Source organism: Trachinotus anak, unplaced genomic scaffold (assembly GCF_046630095.1).
Source record: "Trachinotus anak isolate AG129_WGS33_773 ecotype Australia unplaced genomic scaffold, CSIRO_AGI_Tana_v1 ptg000005l, whole genome shotgun sequence".
NCBI lineage: Eukaryota > Metazoa > Chordata > Actinopteri > Carangiformes > Carangidae > Trachinotus > Trachinotus anak.
The window spans coordinates 20461415-20480841 of record NW_027273856.1 but is presented as its reverse complement, the minus strand read 5'-3'; the positions used below and the strand labels follow the sequence as shown (position 1 = coordinate 20480841).

Genomic DNA, 19427 nt, shown 5'->3' with positions numbered 1-19427 from the left:
TCAGACATCTAAAAGATTTGTTTATTTGATCACATCATATTTTATATCTACATAAAGAGACAAAAAGTGTCACTATTTTACATCACACTTATCCTAAAACAGTATTATTGCTTATAAACAGGCAGTTATACATTAAGCATATGACATATACAGAAATATATTTTCTGGAAACAAAACACAAGACCAAGTGTTTAAATCATTGGTGTTACAAACATGGCTCAAATGACCTGTGTTCTAATATTTCTTGTATCTTTTCTGGACTACAGCAGATGAATTTTCTATTACACGATACCTTTTATTGTCCTCCAAAAAGTAAGGATTTAAAACTTAATCTGATTACATCTGATTGCATCTCAGCGACAGTGACACTGGGCTGAATGTGATGGGCAAAACGTCTCCTTTATCTGCCCTTGACTGGACCAGATAAACACACATAAAACCACTTTGGTGCAAAATGAGCTGGTTTAAAAAAAAAAAATCTTGGACTTGTCAAAATATTAACTTCTGCCTCAGTGTCTCCAGTGTTTGTGCTTTTCCAGCCAACAGAAACACTTCATTAGAAAAGTCTGTGAGGGGTCTGGTGTATGAATAGACATGCACTTAGAAATAATAAGCATTTTGCAAGTGAAAGAAGAATGAGTTCATATCAGAGTTATATTGTACATCAAAATCTGTTTTATGCTACATACTTGTAGGATGATGGCATTTTGTATGTGCTTCTCACAGGAACTTTTATGAACAAATGACTGAATAAAACATTTACATCTCCACAACATTCACATTTAAACTACGTGTTAATGCAAATGATTTGTATGTGAAGGTTTCTAAAATGTATGGAAATCTAACTCTTAGGTGTAGTTCAGCATTTTTGGGAAACACACTTATTCGCTTTCTTGCCCAGTTAGATGAGACACCACTGTCATGTCTGTTGGAAAGATATATGAAGCTAGCCAGGAGACACTTAGTTTATCTAAGCGCATCTTTAACATAGTTTAGCTCAATTTAACATTAAATCTGCAAATAGGGAACAGATGGAAGTTGCATGTTTCTTTTTAGCACTTAGCTCCTAGCCAAGACATAGCTCAGTACAAAATCCCCATAAAATGGCGAAATGTCATTTTCACACACTCTTTTTGCAGCTTAAACAATTGAGACGTAACATGTTCATTAATGATCTTAAAGGTGGTGGTAGTGAAGGTTTCTGCCAAGCTAGCAAGGCTTATGCTAAGTTGAGATAGCTAATCAGCTGTTAGCTCTAGCTGAAGGACAATAATGACAGTAGTGTCCATCTTCTAATCCAACTCTGCCAAAACAGTACATAAGTATTTGTTTTTCACAAAATGCTAAACACTTTTAGCAAGAATTAAAACTTTATTTACACTAACACGACTGACCCTAAGTCAGCTACATTTACAGTACATATATTTACATTGTTTATGTAATGTCACTCTTCTGCAGCCCTTTTATTACTTGACAGAAAACCCACCGGTCTGCACCACTTTCCCCCTCCACTCCACAAAGCCAAAATCTCTATTTCCCAGCAACACTTTCACCCAGCCAATATCTTCCCAATGTATTTTGTTTTTACGAGCAGCAGTTTTTTTTAAATGCCAGAGTGTATCACACCAGCTCTGCCAGGCCATTGAAGTCAACATCACCTAACAACATTCAGAAAAGTGCCCACACTGGTACTTTTAGAAAGGGTGGGGGGGATACAAAGCTGACCTTTGTGGAGCCTGTGCAAATTGTGCCCTATACTCAGTCACACTCTGTGGATCAGATGAGTCACAGCAAAACAGCCCAGGGTGATTGGAGATGCTTTAGTCATAGCGATAGGGATGTTCGCCAAGCCTCCGTTACAGGAGCATCGGCCATTGGTCAGCAACAAAAGGAGCCCAAAACAGTCTCATCAGAATTCATCCTCGGAGCTGTCGGCCAGCAGCATGGCCTGGTCCTGACGGCTGGTGCCGGGCTCTCGAGGTTGCTGGGGAGAAAAAAATAAACTTAATGCATTTGAGACCCACAGCAAGTGACAAAAGAACCTGTTGGATGCATTGTGACGGCAAGACTCAGTGACAAGTGAAACACAAAATAAGTGATTAATACAAGTAGGGTATTGACCTCTGGCTGTCTGACCTTCCTCCTCTGGTGTTTGAAGCTGTTCCTCCTCTTGCGGTGAATCATCCTGATGCTGTAGAGGGCGCCGACAATTAGCAGGGCCCCTGTGATGCCGATGCCCACAGGGGCCAACATCCCAGACACATAACCCGCCTGCCGACAGTAGAGACACAGAGGTGAAAGTGAAGCAGAATAATAAACATCTAATCCAGGTAAATCTATTTAATCGCTTTTACAGCTCAAATTGCAAAAACATATTGGTGATTAATTTCCATGAGGAAAATGACTTTGGCTAATTCTATATTTTTGTCATTGTCAGTACATCTCATGCAAAGAATTAGTTGGTTCGTCTCTGAATACCTTCCAATTTCCGGATCTTTTCTGTGGTATTTTTAACTATGAAGACGTAAATCTTTAAAAGATGTTACATGTACATAGTTCAATTTTTAAAAAGGCTCCCTAATTTCTTAAAATAGCTGGGCACTGTAGTTTTCAGCTATTATTATCCAAACATGAATAAATGGTTCATTCGTTATGTACTATTTTCAGGATTAATACACATTTGGTCCCCCAGTGAGTATTTATGGCAGCAGGATGGGACTGACTAAAATAAACTACAGCTCCCATGTTTATCGTACTGAAGGAACACGTCATCCATTGTAACAGTGTAGCTCACTGATGTGTCATTTGTGAGCAACAATGATGACAAATTAGTTAGATAGTAAAATCAATTAAATGTTGGTTTTGGCCTTTTCATGAGATGCGTTGAAAGTAAGAAAAACAGCTGCAGTCTAGATGCCACTTAATGACGGAATGAAGGAAACTGCAATTTTTGACGGACAGCTAGTGCTCTTCAAGGACAGCAGGTGGCAGTCTTACCTTTTCTCTTATCAGCTCTACCCAGCTCCGCACTGAAAGGAAAAAAGCCGCAGATAAAGCAAAGCAACATACGTCAAGACTCTTGTCTGTTTGACAGGTAGTAGCTTAAATATTTCTAATATTTCTGTTTTTGTGTTGTCTGGTAGTTTTTAAGATGACAACAGGTAGTTGTATAAGCATTAAAAAAATGCTTTTCTGTTCCAAAGCTGATTAAAAAGATGGTTTAGAAGCCTGTTTTCGTACTCAGGCCCTGGTTGCGTTGAACCCAGACAGGAGGAGGAGGAATGAGGCTGTATGGAGGCTGCGTTGAGGAAGTTTTAGGCGTTTCTGTCAGGTCCTCCTCGCTCTCATCTTCCACCGATTCCTCAGAGTTTTCATCATCCTCATCCTCATCAGGCTCCTCTGTGGGGAACAAAATTATCTATTCAGCAGCCGTCACATTTATGACTGAAAAAAAAAAAATCAAATGGCAATTTAAATCAAATTGTTTTGCCCTGGGTAATAAAACTCATCTTACCCTCAGACTCCATCTCCTCTAACCCTGATCTAGATTTGTGCACAGGCTGACGGGCTGCCATGGTAACCGTTGTCATAGTGTGCTGGAAGGATGAGAGGGAGGGGCCGGTGGTGGGCAAGTTTCCTTCAAGGTTTGGTGTCCTCACAGCACCTACATGTCCCAAATCAAATACCACGGGGAGAAAGCAGAGCGGTGGAGGCTTGTTGACATGTTAACATTTTCATTATGTGTAAAAGGTTGAATCCATGTACAAGGTACCTTATTAGACTCTTGGTGAACTTAGAAATACATTTGTTGTATTTCAGCGACTCAGACACAACTTAAGAAATGCCTCTAGAGGTATGCCTCTACATCAATCATGCTTACTATACCTTTAGTATACAAACCACTTTAAGGTGTTGCAATATTTTAGATTAAAACATGTGTTGTTTTTTTTCCTATGGTCTGTGCAGCCACTGGTGCCAGTTCATGTCAAAGCCCTGTGAAAATAAACTTTAATGTGATAGGTTACAATAGGTAAGCCATTACAATTTGAGAGGTGTTGTGAGCTAATGTACAATATCCTGGTGAGGTAATGATGATGAAAGCACTGGGATCATTTTAGATCTTTAAAATTCAAAAGCCAAGCAGCGCGTTATGTTGGATAAATCAAAGCAATAAGCAAACACTGACATTATGTAAAAGAGAATGTGGAAGCTGCATTAATGAGGTTACTATGCCAGAAATATCTTCCCACCACAAACTAAGAAACTTTTAAGCAAACTAAATGTTCACTGTATTAAGTTTCAAAGTCTCTACAAGTCCAGTTCAGTGCCGAAGCTGACTGGAAGGGAAATGCGTGCATCAATATGAAATTAAAAAGTGTAGTGCATGCAGTGCTGTACTTATTGGAAAAATTACTCTGTGCCAACATGATCTGTTTTGGCCACCAAAAATGGATTTTAAATGTGTATTCTCGTGCAGCCTCAGTAAACAGTGCTATTTGAAACTATGACCCCTACTGTGATATGCTATGGAAAATGTTTGGAGAACATGTGACATGTAAGAAAGGGGCAAAACTGTGCAAAGCAGCAGTATGATACATTGAGGCATGACTCCATAGAGCATCATGTTGGCTTTGAGATTCATTTGTTTATTCTGGTCCAGCTACATCACCCCTCTCACCTTTCTCAGAGCGATCTACCGGCTCAGTTCCGGCTTGCTGCTGTGAAACAGACGGAACTGAGGAGCCAATTGGTTCCAAGAGCTCGGCGCCGGATGTCTGCCAAGGTGACGTCCAGTCTGGCATCAACAGGGATGGGGCATGTGAGGGACTGTCGCTGTCTGTCTCCACGGTGACCAGCTGGTCCAGGTCCACCTCTGACAGAGGCAGTCCTCCGGTCGCCATGGCAGCAGGAGGCTGGGCGCTGCCGGGCACCAGCGTGACCACTGCTGCCGCTGCAGGTGCTGGTGCTGCTGCTGCTGCTGCTGCTGCCCCCTCTGGTGTGACGTCTTCAAACGGCTCAAAGATGAGAGGGAGGGACTCCGATGACATGGTGCCCTCTGTGGCCTCATCCTGAGACAGTGGGACCACAGTGTCCACTGCAATTTGTGTTAACACACACATAGAGGCAGAATAAAAGTCAGGATATACAGCATGGCAATTTAATTTCCAGAGGGCAGCAGTGCTTGGATCTTAAAAGTCAGTGAAATACTGCAGCCAGTTTGATGGAATCCGGTGAGTAAACTAGGGCAAATGAATGATGACAAGTTGAAGTTGCAGTTTCTTTAGACCCAACTGTGCTGACAGCCAGATTGAAAAATGTATGTTTTTTTTTTGTTGCAAAGCAGCAACTGTATTCAGCATATAGCTTCTTTAATATTTATGACAGATACAGCTTTTTGAAACAACTACCTCTTTAGACATGCGGTTTCCTCATTAAAAGCACTTGCACTCTCAGAGCTGAGTTCACAGTGCAGCTAAGACACAATGAAAGGAGGATTGGAAAACGGCTCTTTTTAGATAAGAGGCTACCACAGAGGGGGCTGTCACAGGAGAAACATTTACTGCATATCTCTCAGGCATTTCCTTTAGTCCAAAGCATTTCTAAAGTAGGCTGAAAAATGCTTATAAAGACTGCAATCCTTTTACATAATGCCATTTTGGGAATTTATTTATTTTTTTGTCAGCTTCCTTTTCTGTTGGGAAGGAAGCTTCATCAAACAGACATTCCCAATACGGACGGCAGGAACACATATTGGCTCAGACAGACTCCTTTAATCCATTTCCCTCCCCTGCCTCACTGAATAATAACCTGCTTGGTTCTTTACAATGGTCTGGATTGGGAGTGTGAAGGGTGGGAAGGAAAGGGAAGAGGTTTGGGGGTTGATAGGGAGAGGCTGAATCCTCCAAAGGCTTGTGTAACGCACCCTGCCACCAACTTTTTGCTGGCAGTTGTGTGTGTTCTCTTTTTCTTTTTTCCAGGCTCGAGTCAGGAATAGAAAGTAATTAGACTGCCACGGGTCCCAGCTGGGGTTCAAAGTGGAGCGTGGAAAAGCGGGCGCCTTCTTTGCCAATCATCAAAGGCAATCTTTGCCACTAGACATGTAGTTTTCATTTCCGCTGCACTTTTTAATGAAGCCTCATGAAACCCTGTAAATCCAGCGAGCCAGAAAATACAGCTTGTTGTGGAAGGAATTCTTACAGGGTGACAATGACTGCAGAGCTTTACCTTACACCACTTTGAAGGCATTCTGTGGCTGCTAAGTTTGCACATGTGGAATTAATGACCAATAAGGGATTAGAGAAAGTTTTGCCCCAATAAAAACCCACACATGTCCATTTTCCACCAACATTAATGATGTATTTCTAACTTTTCTGACGTACCTCCGCCGGGTCTCGCTGCCTCAGTCCACAGGCTCTCTGGTCCATCCTCTCTGGGCATCAGGTTTGGTCCGATTTCAGGTAACAAGGGGTCAGGGAGTGAGGATACTGTAGCTCCATCATGGCCCCAAATTGTCAAAGATGTGGAGGTCTGAGGGGACACGAAGACCAGAGGAGGGATGGGACTATGAGTGGTCAGTCTCTGGATCCGTTCTGAAGGGTTCGGAGGTTCTGTAAAGGATGGCGAGCTTGTTTCTGGGTCTTTCTCTTGGAAGGATTCGCCTCCACCAGGGAGCCTTGCTCTGTCCACATCACCTTCGTTGTTGTTTTGGCTGTATGAAGGCTCCGGTTGTGGTGGTGCTGTAGAGGAGGCCAGAAGTCCACCTGGAGTCAGGCTTGAAGTACTCATGTCTATGTCCAGCTGCTTTTCCCCACCTGTAGAAGTAGATTTATGCTCATCGATGGCGGGTTCGTCCTCCTTAGTACTCTCTGAGTCCACAGAGAGCACTGAAGTTGCCTCCGACTGTCTTTCAGCGTCTCCCATCTCAGATGAGCTCCCGACATTCTCTACTTTGCCCCTTTGGCTCCATGCCTCCCCACCAGCCTCACTCCGCCCAGATCTTCCATCAAGGCTGTCCCCGTTTTCTGTCTGCGTCACTGGAGCTATCCCCTCAGGTCGTCCATGTGGGCCAGCCCCTCCTCCTGCACCTACATTCAGTATCAGGCCAGTCACATGTTTGGTATTAGACGGTTTAGACTTCACATCTGTGGGGTGTGTTGACCTGACAGTTTTTACTGAGCTGGCACACTCTCCATCACAGCCGCTCTCCCGCGTGGGAGTGAAGTTTGAGAGGTGGACAGGGGCTCCATAGACACAGAGACAGGTCCCAGCCAGAAGGAGGCGATGGAGCGTTCCAGACATCAGCATCTCTTTCTCGTCTCAGTGCCTGCTGAGAGTGGACGTAAATGACAAATGCAAATAGGCTTAACTGAGCTGTGAACGGTCCCTTGCATGCAACGTCTACGCTTTGTCACCCAGCAGACATGTGGACAGAGAGACAAAGCACAGGTGGAGGTGCCTGGGAAGGAAGATAGGTGACAAAGCACATTACAAAGGTGTTCAACTGCAGATTAAAGAGCTAGAATGCCGAGTATATTTCATTTGAGAACTTCTTATAGTCCGTGATAACCACAGAGAACAGGATTAACTCTGCATTTATGCCTGCTTTTGCTTTGATGCTGTAGTTGCACCGTTCTGAATAATTTGGATGAAATTCCCTTTCATCTGAGACTCCTCTGTTCATTTTGAATAAACAGAAAGAAATGCTGGGCACCCACACCCACACACACACACACACACACACACACACAGAGGCAGCATGACAAACACAGAGAGAGAGAGAGTGGGAATCTGACACAGCAATCCTTAGCACCCCTCCGCACGCACCTATAAATAGCACCAGGTCTTCTATGCTGTAGGATCCTCTACAGACGGATCCATGAATGTCACATTTTTACATTACACAGACCTGCATCTCTCTCAAAGCAGGGCAATATTCACACAGGATATACACATGGCTAGAAAGCCTATTCGATGGGATGAAATGACATGAAACAACTCAGTGTGGCGCATTTGTTGCTTCACGTGATTTGACAGCAATAATCGACCTGATACGATCAATCTAATACGATCAATCACTGCTGGAGGAGATGAGGAGACACGTCCGGTGGTAACAGGGTGACACCCTCACATACCGCCTGAGTCAGACAAGCCGTCTGAGAGAGAAACCATCCTCCAGCGCTGCTGATGCACTGTCCAGCAATGTCACAAACAATACAACCCACTTTTCGGCTTGCCCCCCCCCCCCCCCCCCCTCCAACCCCCCCAATCAACACAGTTAAACACTCTGCTCATGCGGTCGGCTCCAGCATTTGGACTGTAAACAAATTCACACTGCGGTGATCAGCCTGATCCTGCCTGAGCTGTGTAATGCATCCCTCCCCAAAATCGCATTCACCCATCATGCGTTCATGCCCACGAGAGCGACATTTACACGGTAACAACAAAAATAAAACTGCCTTTACCTTCCGGAGTTCATGTCGGGTTTCTAGACGCAGGGCTTCTCTTTCAGTGTGCAAAAAAATAAATAAATAAAAAAATTTAAAAAAAAAAAAAAAGAAGAAGAAGAAATGCAGTTTGTATGAATAGGAATCGCAGGGAGGCTGGAGGGGAAAGCAAGCTGAAGGAGAGGCGTGTTGTTGTGCAGCTCAGCGTCACTGGCTGGAGATCTCAGCCTTCTCTACGTATGTCCGCCTGCTCCTGAAGTGCTGCCACCAAATGCTTCAAATCTGCAGCATTTATTTCTGCAAACTGACGGCTTCAGCCTCTGGTTTAGCATCACCGTGCTGCCGCCCTCCAGTAAATATGTTCCTCTGTCAGCAGGTCAGTGTTCATCCGCACTGCCCGCTTTTACAGTTTCTTTTTTATTGTCTTTTCCAAAGGGTCACTTCAGACTGCTGCTGGTGCTGAATGGAAAGTTCCTCACCCTCAAGTCTCAGGTGGCCTGCTCCTCACACAACACACCCAAGAACCTAACGTGTCTGTTTCTTCTGCTGCAATCTAAGATAATATCATGTAAAACTTTTTTTTTTTTTTAGACTGATTTAAATGTAATCACCTCAATGAATAATGTTTCAAATAAACTTAATGTATGAATTGAATTAAAACTACTACAGCTGCCATGACTTGGTAAATTAACACTGTTCACTAGCTGACCGTCACTGTTAAGTGTATCTCATATTTTTCTATCAGTAGAAAATCAGATCTGATTTTGAAGACAAATACTGAAGTCAGCTTTAACAAAAGGAGTCAACGTGGCATATATTCAAGTTGCTATGGTCTGTTTGGTGTAAAGGAGCTCTGTATCAGAAGGAGTGAGCACAGAAGGTGTCGGTGATTATGCACATGTTCTTACTGTGATTAATTATGCACTCTGCTTTTACATGCCATGATATCGTAAGAAAACATGGTATTGTGGTAAAGAATTGTTTTGTGGATTTATTTCTGACTGACTCTTTGCTCCATGCAGATATCACACTATCAGACACTGTCTCCCCAACATCTCAGTCTCTGTGGTATCAAAGATACTGAAACGTGAACTGCAAGATACTGAACTCAACTTGTCAACTGCCAAAGTACATGAATGATGAGGTAATGGTAGGACATAGGACTATAATTGTTAAAGAACTGATATAATAACATTACTTGTATTTGCATCAGAAAAAAATGACTATAGAGTGGGCAGATATATAGCTTTAAAGAGGAGCCTGCATGAACATCAGGGGAAAACGGGAAAAAACTGGGGTATGTTTCTAGTGGTGGCAGTATAATTTAAGCATTCTGAAGAAGTTCCAGTGACCCCCTGTGGTGGCACAATGAGGCTACACCATCAGCATCCATAGGTTAAACCTGTGCATTAGTTAGTCAGAGGGACAATCATTCATTCTTTAAAAAAAACCTAAATGTTTCATAAAGTGTCCCCTCTTTTTCTGACAGAAAACGTTTGAAACATCTCATTTTCCTGTTTGTAATCAATTTAATCCGTACATGTGTCCCCTGTCTCCCATAGAGTACCGAGACTGTCATTGCTTTGAGGAAAATATAGAAATATACATACACAGCACAACAATATATCTGCAACATATAGAAATTGGAAAACTACAGCTGTAAGCTGATAGAAAATGTGCTTTGACCATAGCTGACAGGTCTACAACTGTAGGCTATTTCTAAAATGTGTTTTGTTATATATATTTAAAAAGTCCGCGTTTGCTTTTTCTTTTTTTAATTATAATTTTCTATTAATCTGTACATTTTGAGCAAATTTTGATCAGGCAACCCTCCCACCTGACGTCATCGCGTCTCTGAAGACCCAACCCAACCCAACAGGAAGACAACAGATTTTTAATACGATGCAAATTTCCCTCCGTCAGCGTTAATTACTGAAGTTATTCTTGACTAAAGGCGAACAAATTAGTAAGATGCCCTTATTTGATGGGTTGGGAAGCGGAGGAGAGAAGACTGCTATCGTCATTGATTTAGGAGCAGCTTACACAAAGTGAGTATCAGTTGTTAGCACGTCCTGTTAGCGGTTAGCAGAAGAAGCTAACGTCGCTATATATTTATTTTGGCAGTTAAGCTCTAATACAGACGTTTAAGTTCACTAACACATGATTGTTGTAGTTGTCTTCATGATACTAGTAGTAAATGCTGTAGCGATGTTAGCTACATAGCCATTCAGTCAGTGCTAACTAGGCATGTCAGTGTTTAGCTAGCTGTGTCAAATTAGAGCCAAGACAAAATCCAGTTAAGACAAACAACTGTACTCAATGGCAGCAGCACCACAGTGCCAAGTCACTGTGTCTGGACATCCTACCTACCTGACCTAATTTAAAGCTAAGCTCTAAAAACATTTGACTGCTAAGCTTTAAATTAGGTTTGTATTGAGATGCGTTTTATAATATTGATGGGAAACTGAATAACATTAGATGCCCCTGGATCAACTGAATATCAAAGCTAAACTTGGTTTGATCAGACCAGACCATGCTCCTGCCAGTCGTCCATGGTGAGATGAAAACTTCCCCTTGTCATGACAGCAGCTTGAGTGAACCAAATAGTTTAATTTTAACATCCAGAAAAAGCTTTCTGATGCTAAAAGTTACTTCGCCTATAATTATACCGTACGGATCTCCTCTCTTGCATCATTTACTTACAGTGACCACTGACTGGTAAAGTCGTCTCGGACTTTTGGACATCACTGTAGTCATCTTAAAACAATTTGAGTCAAAGGGGGTTTATAGTAAAGATGAAAACCCGGCCTGAAGCAAGTCACATGAAGATCAAGAGGACAGTTGTCTTTAATAATGAAGTCTTTGTCTACAGTTGCAGTCCCACAACATTTGACACAGAGATGCACTGTTAGTTTATTTATGTGCAACTGTACTAAAATGGATTTTGCCTTCTCATAAAATGATAATGTGGCCCTTTGAGCTAAGCAGTTATCCCTCAAACATAAACTATTCATTGAAAACTATGCCATGTTGGCATGGATTATGTTTATAATTGTTTTTTTATATGTAGTTCCCAAGCATTGTTTATATTATAGTATGTAGAAGGTGATGGATTGAATTTAGTCTTGCAAGTAAATATTGGGTGTCATATAACAGCTTAGATGATAATTTTATTTCTTTGCAGATGTGGCTTTGCAGGGGAAACGGGGCCCAGGTTCATAATTCCGAGCGAGATCCGGAAACCAGGACAGCAACAGGTGAGTCACTGCTGTGCTTTACTGAGTGTGATCAATTGGAAGGATGTTTGGAAATTGCAAAACATATGTTAATGTGGTATGTGGTTTCTCACTTTTAGGCCACCAAAGTGGTCCAGTACAACATCAACACAGAAGAACTTTATGTCATACTCAAAGAGTTTATCCATATACTGTACTTCAGGTGAGACTATTGCATTAGTTATTCATTGTAAGCGAGCATTTAAAATAGTTACTAAGGTATGTGCGCAATAATTAAACAAATTAAATATGCTCAGTAGTCATTAACTGTGTGTTAATACAGAAATAAATTTGGCCTCATAAAAAAGCCAACATTTTGGAACATGCCTTATACAGAACATTTACCGCTTTTAGCTTTCATCAGATCAAAGGATGTCCTGTTTGTCTTGATCAGACACCTGCTGGTGAACCCTCGCGACAGAAGAGTGGTCATCATCGAGTCCATCCTTTGCCCGTCTCACTTCAGGGAGACTCTCACCAAGGTTTTCTTCAAACAGTTTGAGGTACCAAAGTCCGTGTTTTATGACAGCTGCAGACCATGTTTTTAAGAAGTGTTGATGTGATGCAATCTTTTAATAACTTACCATGAACTCTTATTTTAAACTGAATGATTACTACACTGCTACACAGTATTTCTTTAATTGGAATTAATTTGTATTCAGCTGATAAAAAGGTTTTTAAATATTAGCATTACATTTATGCAGGTGATAAAATGATCATTTGGATGTGACTTGTTACTCAAAGGTGCCTCTTACATTTCAACACATAAATCTGAAAGTTGTGAAGGAGTCACACACAAGTTTTTAGCACCCTTTTAACTTAACAGATATTCCTAATGATATTGTATTGTATTGTATGGTAGTGGGTGTTCTGAGGCTTTACTGTGTTTGATGGTGTTTCCAAGGTGCCCTCTGTGCTGTTTGCCCCAAGTCACCTCATGGCCATTATGACTTTGGGCATCAACTCTGCCCTGGTGATGGACTGTGGCCACACAGAGACACTGGTGCTGCCTGTATCCTTTTCCTGTTATCTTCTAATCTTTAACTTAAAGGAATAGTCCAACAGCTTGAGAAATGTAATTGTTTACTTTCTTTCTTGGACGTACATGATAAGATTGATATCAGATGAATGTATTTGTAAAAAATATAGAGAGTGGTGTCCAGGATGTGTTAAGCCTGGCGCTGCACAATGATGCCTCCTAAAATTGTCTTATTCACATCTTGTTAGGTAGCAAGATTGTCACCAATCCAAGAAACTGGATGTTTTTAATACAAAGCCAACATGAGTAATAAGAGCTTTTCTACTCACTTGATATAGGCTGGCAAGTCATTGTTAAATCACAATGTCTCACTTCCTTTTTCTACATTTGTAAATGATACAAAGTGTAATTGTTGGAAGGGACCTGCAACAGAAGTCGGTCAGCTATTTCCCCTTTATCAGCTTTACATGTCGCGGACACTCACTGTGAAGATGACCTCATCATTAAGAAGAAGCAGCTTCATCACAGGAAATGACTGACGCGCATAAATGGCTGTCTCGCTATTGATGGATTGCTGATTCCAACTTTCATTTCAATGTGATATTTCTGAATTTGTCTATGTACTGTATTGTTTATTAATTTTACTTTGGGATTCATGTCTTACCTTAACTGGTGAAATCAGGTTTATGAGTGTACTCCTATTCTGCCAGCTTGGGAGGCTCTGCCTTTGGGAGGGAAGGCCATCCATAAGTAAGTAGCTCTGACACACTGATGAGGAGAGCGAGACTCTGTATGTCATCGTACGATTTTGTGATGACCTGGCTGTAAATTGAAAATTCTGTGACTGCAAAACGTAACTTTATTTTTGCGCTTGTATTTTCTCCTATAACTGCATGTGTCTATATTTATTATAGAGAATTAGATGGACTTCTTGTGGAGCAGTGCACTGTGGACACAGACACCACCACTGGGCAGAGTGTACCAGCTGTCATTGGTAATTACAGAAAAATACCATACTTCATCTGTCTTTGTCTTTTAAATGTATAAACTTGTAACTCTGATATGTACTCTTGGTTTGTTTTACAACGCAGAGACAAAGAGAATATAACGGCTCTGTCCTATTATGAATCATTGACTATTCATAAGGGGAACTTGTTTCTGTGTGACATTTGAGTGAATCTCTTTCTCGAACTGTGAATTATACATATGCATATGGTCTATTTTAGAGTTTTCCCTCCGCACTTTTTCTTGATAGAGGAAACCGAGTGATAGTGTTGAGCTGTGAGATCTACAGCTGCATTAGAGTGAGAGAAGCTACACCTATATACATCAATAATTAAGACAGACAGCCGGCTGACTCACTAGACTGGACTGGACACATGGTTCTGAAAATGTGTTGCACAAAATCTTTCCTCCATACAGGATTTTAAAACTGTCTGAATGACATTAAGGACAAAAACACCATAAAACTCTCTTTTCCAACATTATTGAGTGTTTTTTTTCCTGAAGAGAATCATCTTGTTTTGTTTCATACTCAGTACTTTTGCAGTGTCAGCTCATTTTCCCAAATGCTGATTCAGCCTCATCATTAATCCAACTTGGAAGTAAAATGGGAGAATGGCTGATGCACACTGGAACCAAAGAAAATTAAGTTTCACTTTTACACATTTATCTTTCTTTTTTTGTGTTTTCCTCAGGGACCATCCCAGAGGAGACTGTGGAGGACATCAAGGGTGAGTTTGACGGGGGTTTTTTTTTTTTTTTCTTTTTTTTTTTCTTGAGATCTGAGCCTCTCACTTTGCACCTGTGAGGGATTGTGCTTTTATTTATTGCCAACAAAGGCAGCATTCCTGAAAGAAAACACACATAAAAAAAATCCAAACTTCTATTGAGACTAGGCTCTTTCACAATATTAGATTTTCACTACATGATTATCACAGGTAAAATAATTCATAATAATGATTTTATCATGGTATCTATAGAAAATTTGAAAAATGATAATAATGCCATCAGTCAAATTCATCTTTAACTTCATTCATTGTGTTTTGTCTCTTTTTTGGCAAATTAGATTCAGATATAAGTGTAGGGAGGTGAAGAGAGTGTGTGACCATAACTGTACGAAAGCACACAAACAGAACAATTACAGTTAATAGATAGTGAAAAAGCAACCATATGAACTGATAGAGAAAAGATTCACAAGGCCTAACATTCGCCATTATCATATGTGTATTGTTAATGATGTTGGTATTTCATTTTTTAAATATGACTGTTATTGTCTATACCGGTCTTTCATGATGCCGCTAACTGAGACTGTGGCTGCTCTCTCCTCCACTTGCTAAACTGACCTGCCACAATTTGGTAATGATATAGTAATGGTAACCACCATTATTAGGCTGCAGCCGTTTATCATGATAGAAGGATAGGTTTATGTTATGTCTTATTGAATTTATGCAGGGAACTGTGGTGTAATTATTTGAATTTTATTTGGCTGTTTCTTGAACAATGACCAGAGGATTGGGAGTTGGAGCAGCGTTTTTTATTTCTTTTCTTTTATCATTCCCTTTATTTATTGTGCTTCATTGCTTTTTTCGTCCTGTTTCCTGCAGTCAGAACATGTTTTGTCAGTGACCTGCAGAGAGGCCTCAAGATCCAAGAAGCCAAATTTAACCTGGACGGTACAGCAGAGGTGAATGAAATGTTGCTTGTAAACTGTTTACCTCAGTAATTCTTAATCTGTAAACCAATGTTTGCAGTAAGTAATGTATTGCTGTAATTTTTTTTTTTTTTTTAAAACTCCACTTTCTTTTGAATGTGTTTGTAGCGTCCGGCCCCTCCTCCAGATGTTGATTATCCTCTGGATGGAGAGAAAATCCTGCACATCAAGGGATCAATCAGGTAGTTCATCAAAATGCAAAGGCATACCTATTTCTCAAGAAATTTGCATATGATCTTGTTTTTTTATATTTTAGTGTAGGCTGCGTTTGAATTTATGAGTCATGTTTTCATTTGAAGTCCCTTTAGTCGAATGAGTGTCTGATTTTTGTCATCCCAGAATCTTTTCCCATCATTACTGTACTCTCCCTCTGAGGGAGACGTGGTTGTGATTCATGAAATCTCCTTTTTTCTAGGGACTCTGTGATGGAGATCCTGTTTGAACAGGACAATGAGGAGAAGAGCGTGGCCTCTCTGATACTTGACGCTCTGGTCAAGGTAGAGAAAAGTTATTCCTTCTGTACATCTTGCCACATGTGAGGGCAGTCGATTACTTGGTGCATTCTGGTTTTGGATGAAGTTTGGAAGGTTTAAAAACAGAAGAGCTGTACATCAAAGGTCTTTCTTTGTCAGGACAGGAGGAGCAAACCTTGATAGAAAACAAGAGTCCTCATCCTCTCAGCTACTTCCACCTTTAGAAAAATCTAAATTTCAGTTTCATCTTGAATGAGACGATTTAATATTTGTTACGACTGGAATCCTTCTTCTTTTTCACAAATATGACAAAATCTTGACACCTGAAATTTAATAGAATTCAGCATTCATTTTTATTTTCACTTGTTTCATTTGTTTTAGTGCCTGCATGTTGTGGCAATGTTGTATGTTCTTACATGATGAATTAAGCCTCATTAAATTTCCTTTTTGCTGAGTATCCGTTTGTGGTCAGACGTCCGTCTTTGGCAGGAGGAATGCAGCAACCCAGTTTCTCTCTCCATATTACACATCCGTGGAGCTGAGTAGACTGTTTGACTTAGTGTGGTTGCCATGGCGACTCTCTGCCGTGGCCATTCCATGTAACTGAGAGCAGTGTTGCTGTTTCGTGTGGAGATCAAGTCAAACTAGGGCTGCCTAATTAATCTGAAAAAGTACAACAGCAGCAGAGATTACACAGCCTCAGGGTTTGACTGCAACAGCAATGTGTTCAAACCCCTATCAGTGCCGTACTCTACACAGGTATTAACACACAGCCGCTCCCTGGAGGCAACGGTGGAGCTCTACACACAGAAGGAGGCACTGCAGTAGAGCTGTACACAGCAACTTTCATCCATCACATTTTGTTTTAGTCTGCACCTGTCCTGATAACCAGAAAGTGCAGTTCTCCTGCCTCATTTTTTTTCTCTTACACAACCAGAAAGAAGTGGCTGATGAGTGTCTCAACTGTTTTCTTTACTGATATGGAATGATGGTGTAAAATGAATAGATGAAAGAAGTAATCCGTTGCCGATGTCCCTTGACACAAAGACAGGGCTTCAGACATAAAATGTAGATTATTCATTGCAATTCTCCTCTGAAAATTAAATGTGATACCTATGCACATGATTTAATCTGCTAAATGTGTGTATGTGTTTGGTTTTAGTGCCCCATTGACACCCGTAAGGTGCTCTCAGAGAACCTGGTGGTGATCGGAGGCACGGCCATGCTGCCGGGCTTCCTGCACCGTCTGCTGGCGGAGATACGCCTCCTGGTGGAGAAACCCAAGTACAGTGACGTGCTGGCCAGCAAGAGCTTCCGTATACACGCTCCACCTGCCAAACCCAACTGCACCGCCTGGCTTGGAGGTCAGACATGAGATTCTGTTTAATTATTTATCACTACCTGCTGAACTGAAGGCTTTCAGACTGGGCAGACTTTCTCCAGCATTTTTACAAAATTTTGTTTGTGGCTTCTCTTATATTATATATTAAATGTTCATATTGTCCTTTGTGCAACAGGTGCAATCTTCGGGGCGCTTCAAGACATCCTGGGCAGCAGGTCGGTGTCACGGGACTACTACAACCAGACAGGTCGCATCCCAGACTGGTGCTGCTTGAGCTCCCCTCCTCCTGAGTCTCTGTATGAAGCAGGGAAGACCCCTCCTCCACTAATGAAGAGAGCCTTCTCCACAGAGAAGTAGAATATGCTGTAACATCATGGAAATAATGTACTCTCCTTCTACCTGATAGAACAGTTCAGTTATCTTTGATGTAACATCTCAACACACATCTTGTTCATGTGTTAACTACACAAACAGCTCTAGATGTTTTTAATGTCTAGTAGTCACACTGAAGTTTTTGTATGATGAATGATTGTGGGCTGTTTGATGATCAGCTGAGCTGGTTTTGACCTTAACAGACAGAACAGATATTGGGATTTTAGGCGGTTACATTGATAATTCTTCAAGGATTACAGTGTTAAAATATCAAATTGCTTCTCTGCTACGTGCAGACATGTCTTCTGTTGAACACTCATCGAACCTGTACGTGCTTATTCTCATTCTTATTCCAGTTTGTTCTGGATTTTGCTGAAAAAGACATATTCAGGAGAAATGTTTCAGATGATGACCAGGTTGGGTTTTAGTCATGCATTTGTCAGCAAAACTACGGAAATGGATGGTAAGCATTGGAGAGAGCTGTAATTATTTCAGTGTGATGTATGATAAAGTGTTGCACTTTCACTTTGATGGTAATACCCCATGGAGCTTTTCAAAAAAAGAAAAACTGTTTGATTTATTTATTGTTTGTACTCAGCCATGTAAAGTTGTATTAAACACATTAAAGGCCCTGCACACTCACACAGGTGTTCTCAGTTATTCACACAAATTAGCATCTATTCATTAAAATTGCAGTTAACAGAAGAACAATGGTCTGATAAGAGGCTGTGGCAGATGTCAGTCTTTATATGAACACAACCATAGAGTCCTGAAAAGAGTTCTAATCAATCTGAATAATTGAAAGCACGTGTGTGTCGACCATGGTTGTGTATGGGCTTTAAAACATTCAAAACAATGACCTCTTGCTCTGTAACCCTAAAATTCAACTATTGCAACAAATAAATATTCACAAGTGAACCAGATATGTTTTTCAGCTGTTTTCTTAATCTCAGAATGAAAATTGGGGACACAGATATTTTATAAAGAAATGCATTTACATTTACTCATATGGCAGACACTATTATCCAAAGCAACTTGCCCAAAACAATGGCAATTTTTATTTAACACAGCCCAACCCTCAGTTTTATTTGTAAAGTTTGAACTACATTTGGACAGTAGGTTAAAAAAGCACCATGACTAACAACCCAGGAAATATACCTTTATTCCCGGACTGCAAAAATCACTTTTCCGCTTGAGTCTCTGAGCTGTAAATTGGCAAACTATCACTGGGAAATATTTATATATTTATATTAATATTTTATCATGCATCACCTCATTCTCTCATTCTGAGTTTCTTAACAACATGTAGGAGGAAACTCTGGAGGTTGCCAGCATCATCTTGACAGTTAATACAGTAACACAAAGGAATGCAAATACAGGATTTCACTATAGCGAGAGTGGGCTGTAAAATGTGTCTGTGCAAGTTTGAGTTACCACAGTGTTCAGTGAAACTTGATATTTTCTCTTCAGAGCCACAGGTATGACAACAGTGAGACCAAACTGAATGACATTTTTTTTTCAGTGTTGGTTATTTCCTTGTTCAGCCCGGCCCTAAGTGCTGTTAACGTCTGTGTGTGTCCCAGAGTTGCATCTGTTTGGCCCTTTGGGTCACATTCATCGCTCAGTATTGGTCCGACTGGCTACTGTGGGCTTGGGAACCAGTAGCAAATTACCCACAATGCATCTGCAGCACAAGACTGGCAAAAAAGTCTGGGAAAATGGAAACGGTTTGGATTGTGATCACAGGCATAAAAATAGGTCTGAAAGTGGAGTGGAGGAGATTCAAAGACGTCAGTGGTTAAATTATAGATTGATAGGAGGTGTCTCCT

The 19427-nt window shown here is 40.9% G+C and overlaps 2 protein-coding genes across 5 annotated transcripts; one reads left to right on the top strand and one right to left on the bottom strand.

Annotated features, from left to right (window-relative positions):
• On the bottom strand, positions 1-8656 carry LOC139621891 (armadillo-like helical domain-containing protein 4). Of its 4 annotated transcripts, none has more exons than XM_071478852.1 (8): positions 8463-8656; positions 6381-7327; positions 4679-5095; positions 3515-3664; positions 3241-3399; positions 2998-3029; positions 2137-2271; positions 1-1984 (listed from the first exon to the last, which is right to left on the bottom strand). In XM_071478852.1, exons 2-8 carry the CDS (start codon positions 7303-7305, stop codon positions 1910-1912), a joined length of 1893 nt encoding a protein of 630 aa, XP_071334953.1. In that variant the 5' UTR covers positions 7306-7327; positions 8463-8656; the 3' UTR covers positions 1-1909. The 4 variants fall into 4 exon arrangements, with proteins under 4 accessions (XP_071334953.1, XP_071334950.1, XP_071334949.1 ...); XM_071478849.1 differs by having other exon boundaries at positions 2122-2271; positions 6381-7324; XM_071478848.1 differs by having other exon boundaries at positions 1770-1984; positions 2122-2271; positions 8463-8602.
• Positions 8657-10289: 1633 nt separating this feature from the next.
• Positions 10290-18521, top strand: actr10 (actin related protein 10). The gene is made up of 13 exons (XM_071478847.1): positions 10290-10492; positions 11629-11701; positions 11800-11882; positions 12114-12222; positions 12624-12731; positions 13381-13448; positions 13613-13692; positions 14396-14431; positions 15305-15384; positions 15520-15593; positions 15827-15908; positions 17047-17248; positions 17402-18521. The coding sequence occupies exons 1-13, from the start codon at positions 10416-10418 to the stop codon at positions 17581-17583; spliced, it is 1254 nt and encodes a 417-aa protein (XP_071334948.1). The 5' UTR covers positions 10290-10415; the 3' UTR covers positions 17584-18521.
• Positions 18522-19427: the final 906 nt, after the last annotated feature.

Bases quoted from the DNA above. Each gene is read 5' to 3' on its own strand.
- LOC139621891 (XM_071478849.1), bottom strand. From the start codon at position 7,305: ATGCTGATGTCTGGAACGCTCCATCGCCTCCTTCTGGCTGGGACCTGT. The intron at 3,400-3,514 runs GTAAGATGAGTT...TGTTCCCCACAG, and splicing joins AGAGGAGATGGAGTCTGAGG to AGGAGCCTGATGAGGATGAG. The intron at 2,272-2,997 runs GTAAGACTGCCA...TACTGTCGGCAG, and splicing joins TAGAGCTGATAAGAGAAAAG to GCGGGTTATGTGTCTGGGAT.
- actr10 (XM_071478847.1), top strand. From the start codon at position 10,416: ATGCCCTTATTTGATGGGTTGGGAAGCGGAGGAGAGAAGACTGCTATC. The intron at 15,385-15,519 runs GTGAATGAAATG...ATGTGTTTGTAG, and splicing joins ACCTGGACGGTACAGCAGAG to CGTCCGGCCCCTCCTCCAGA. The intron at 15,909-17,046 runs GTAGAGAAAAGT...GTTTGGTTTTAG, and splicing joins TACTTGACGCTCTGGTCAAG to TGCCCCATTGACACCCGTAA.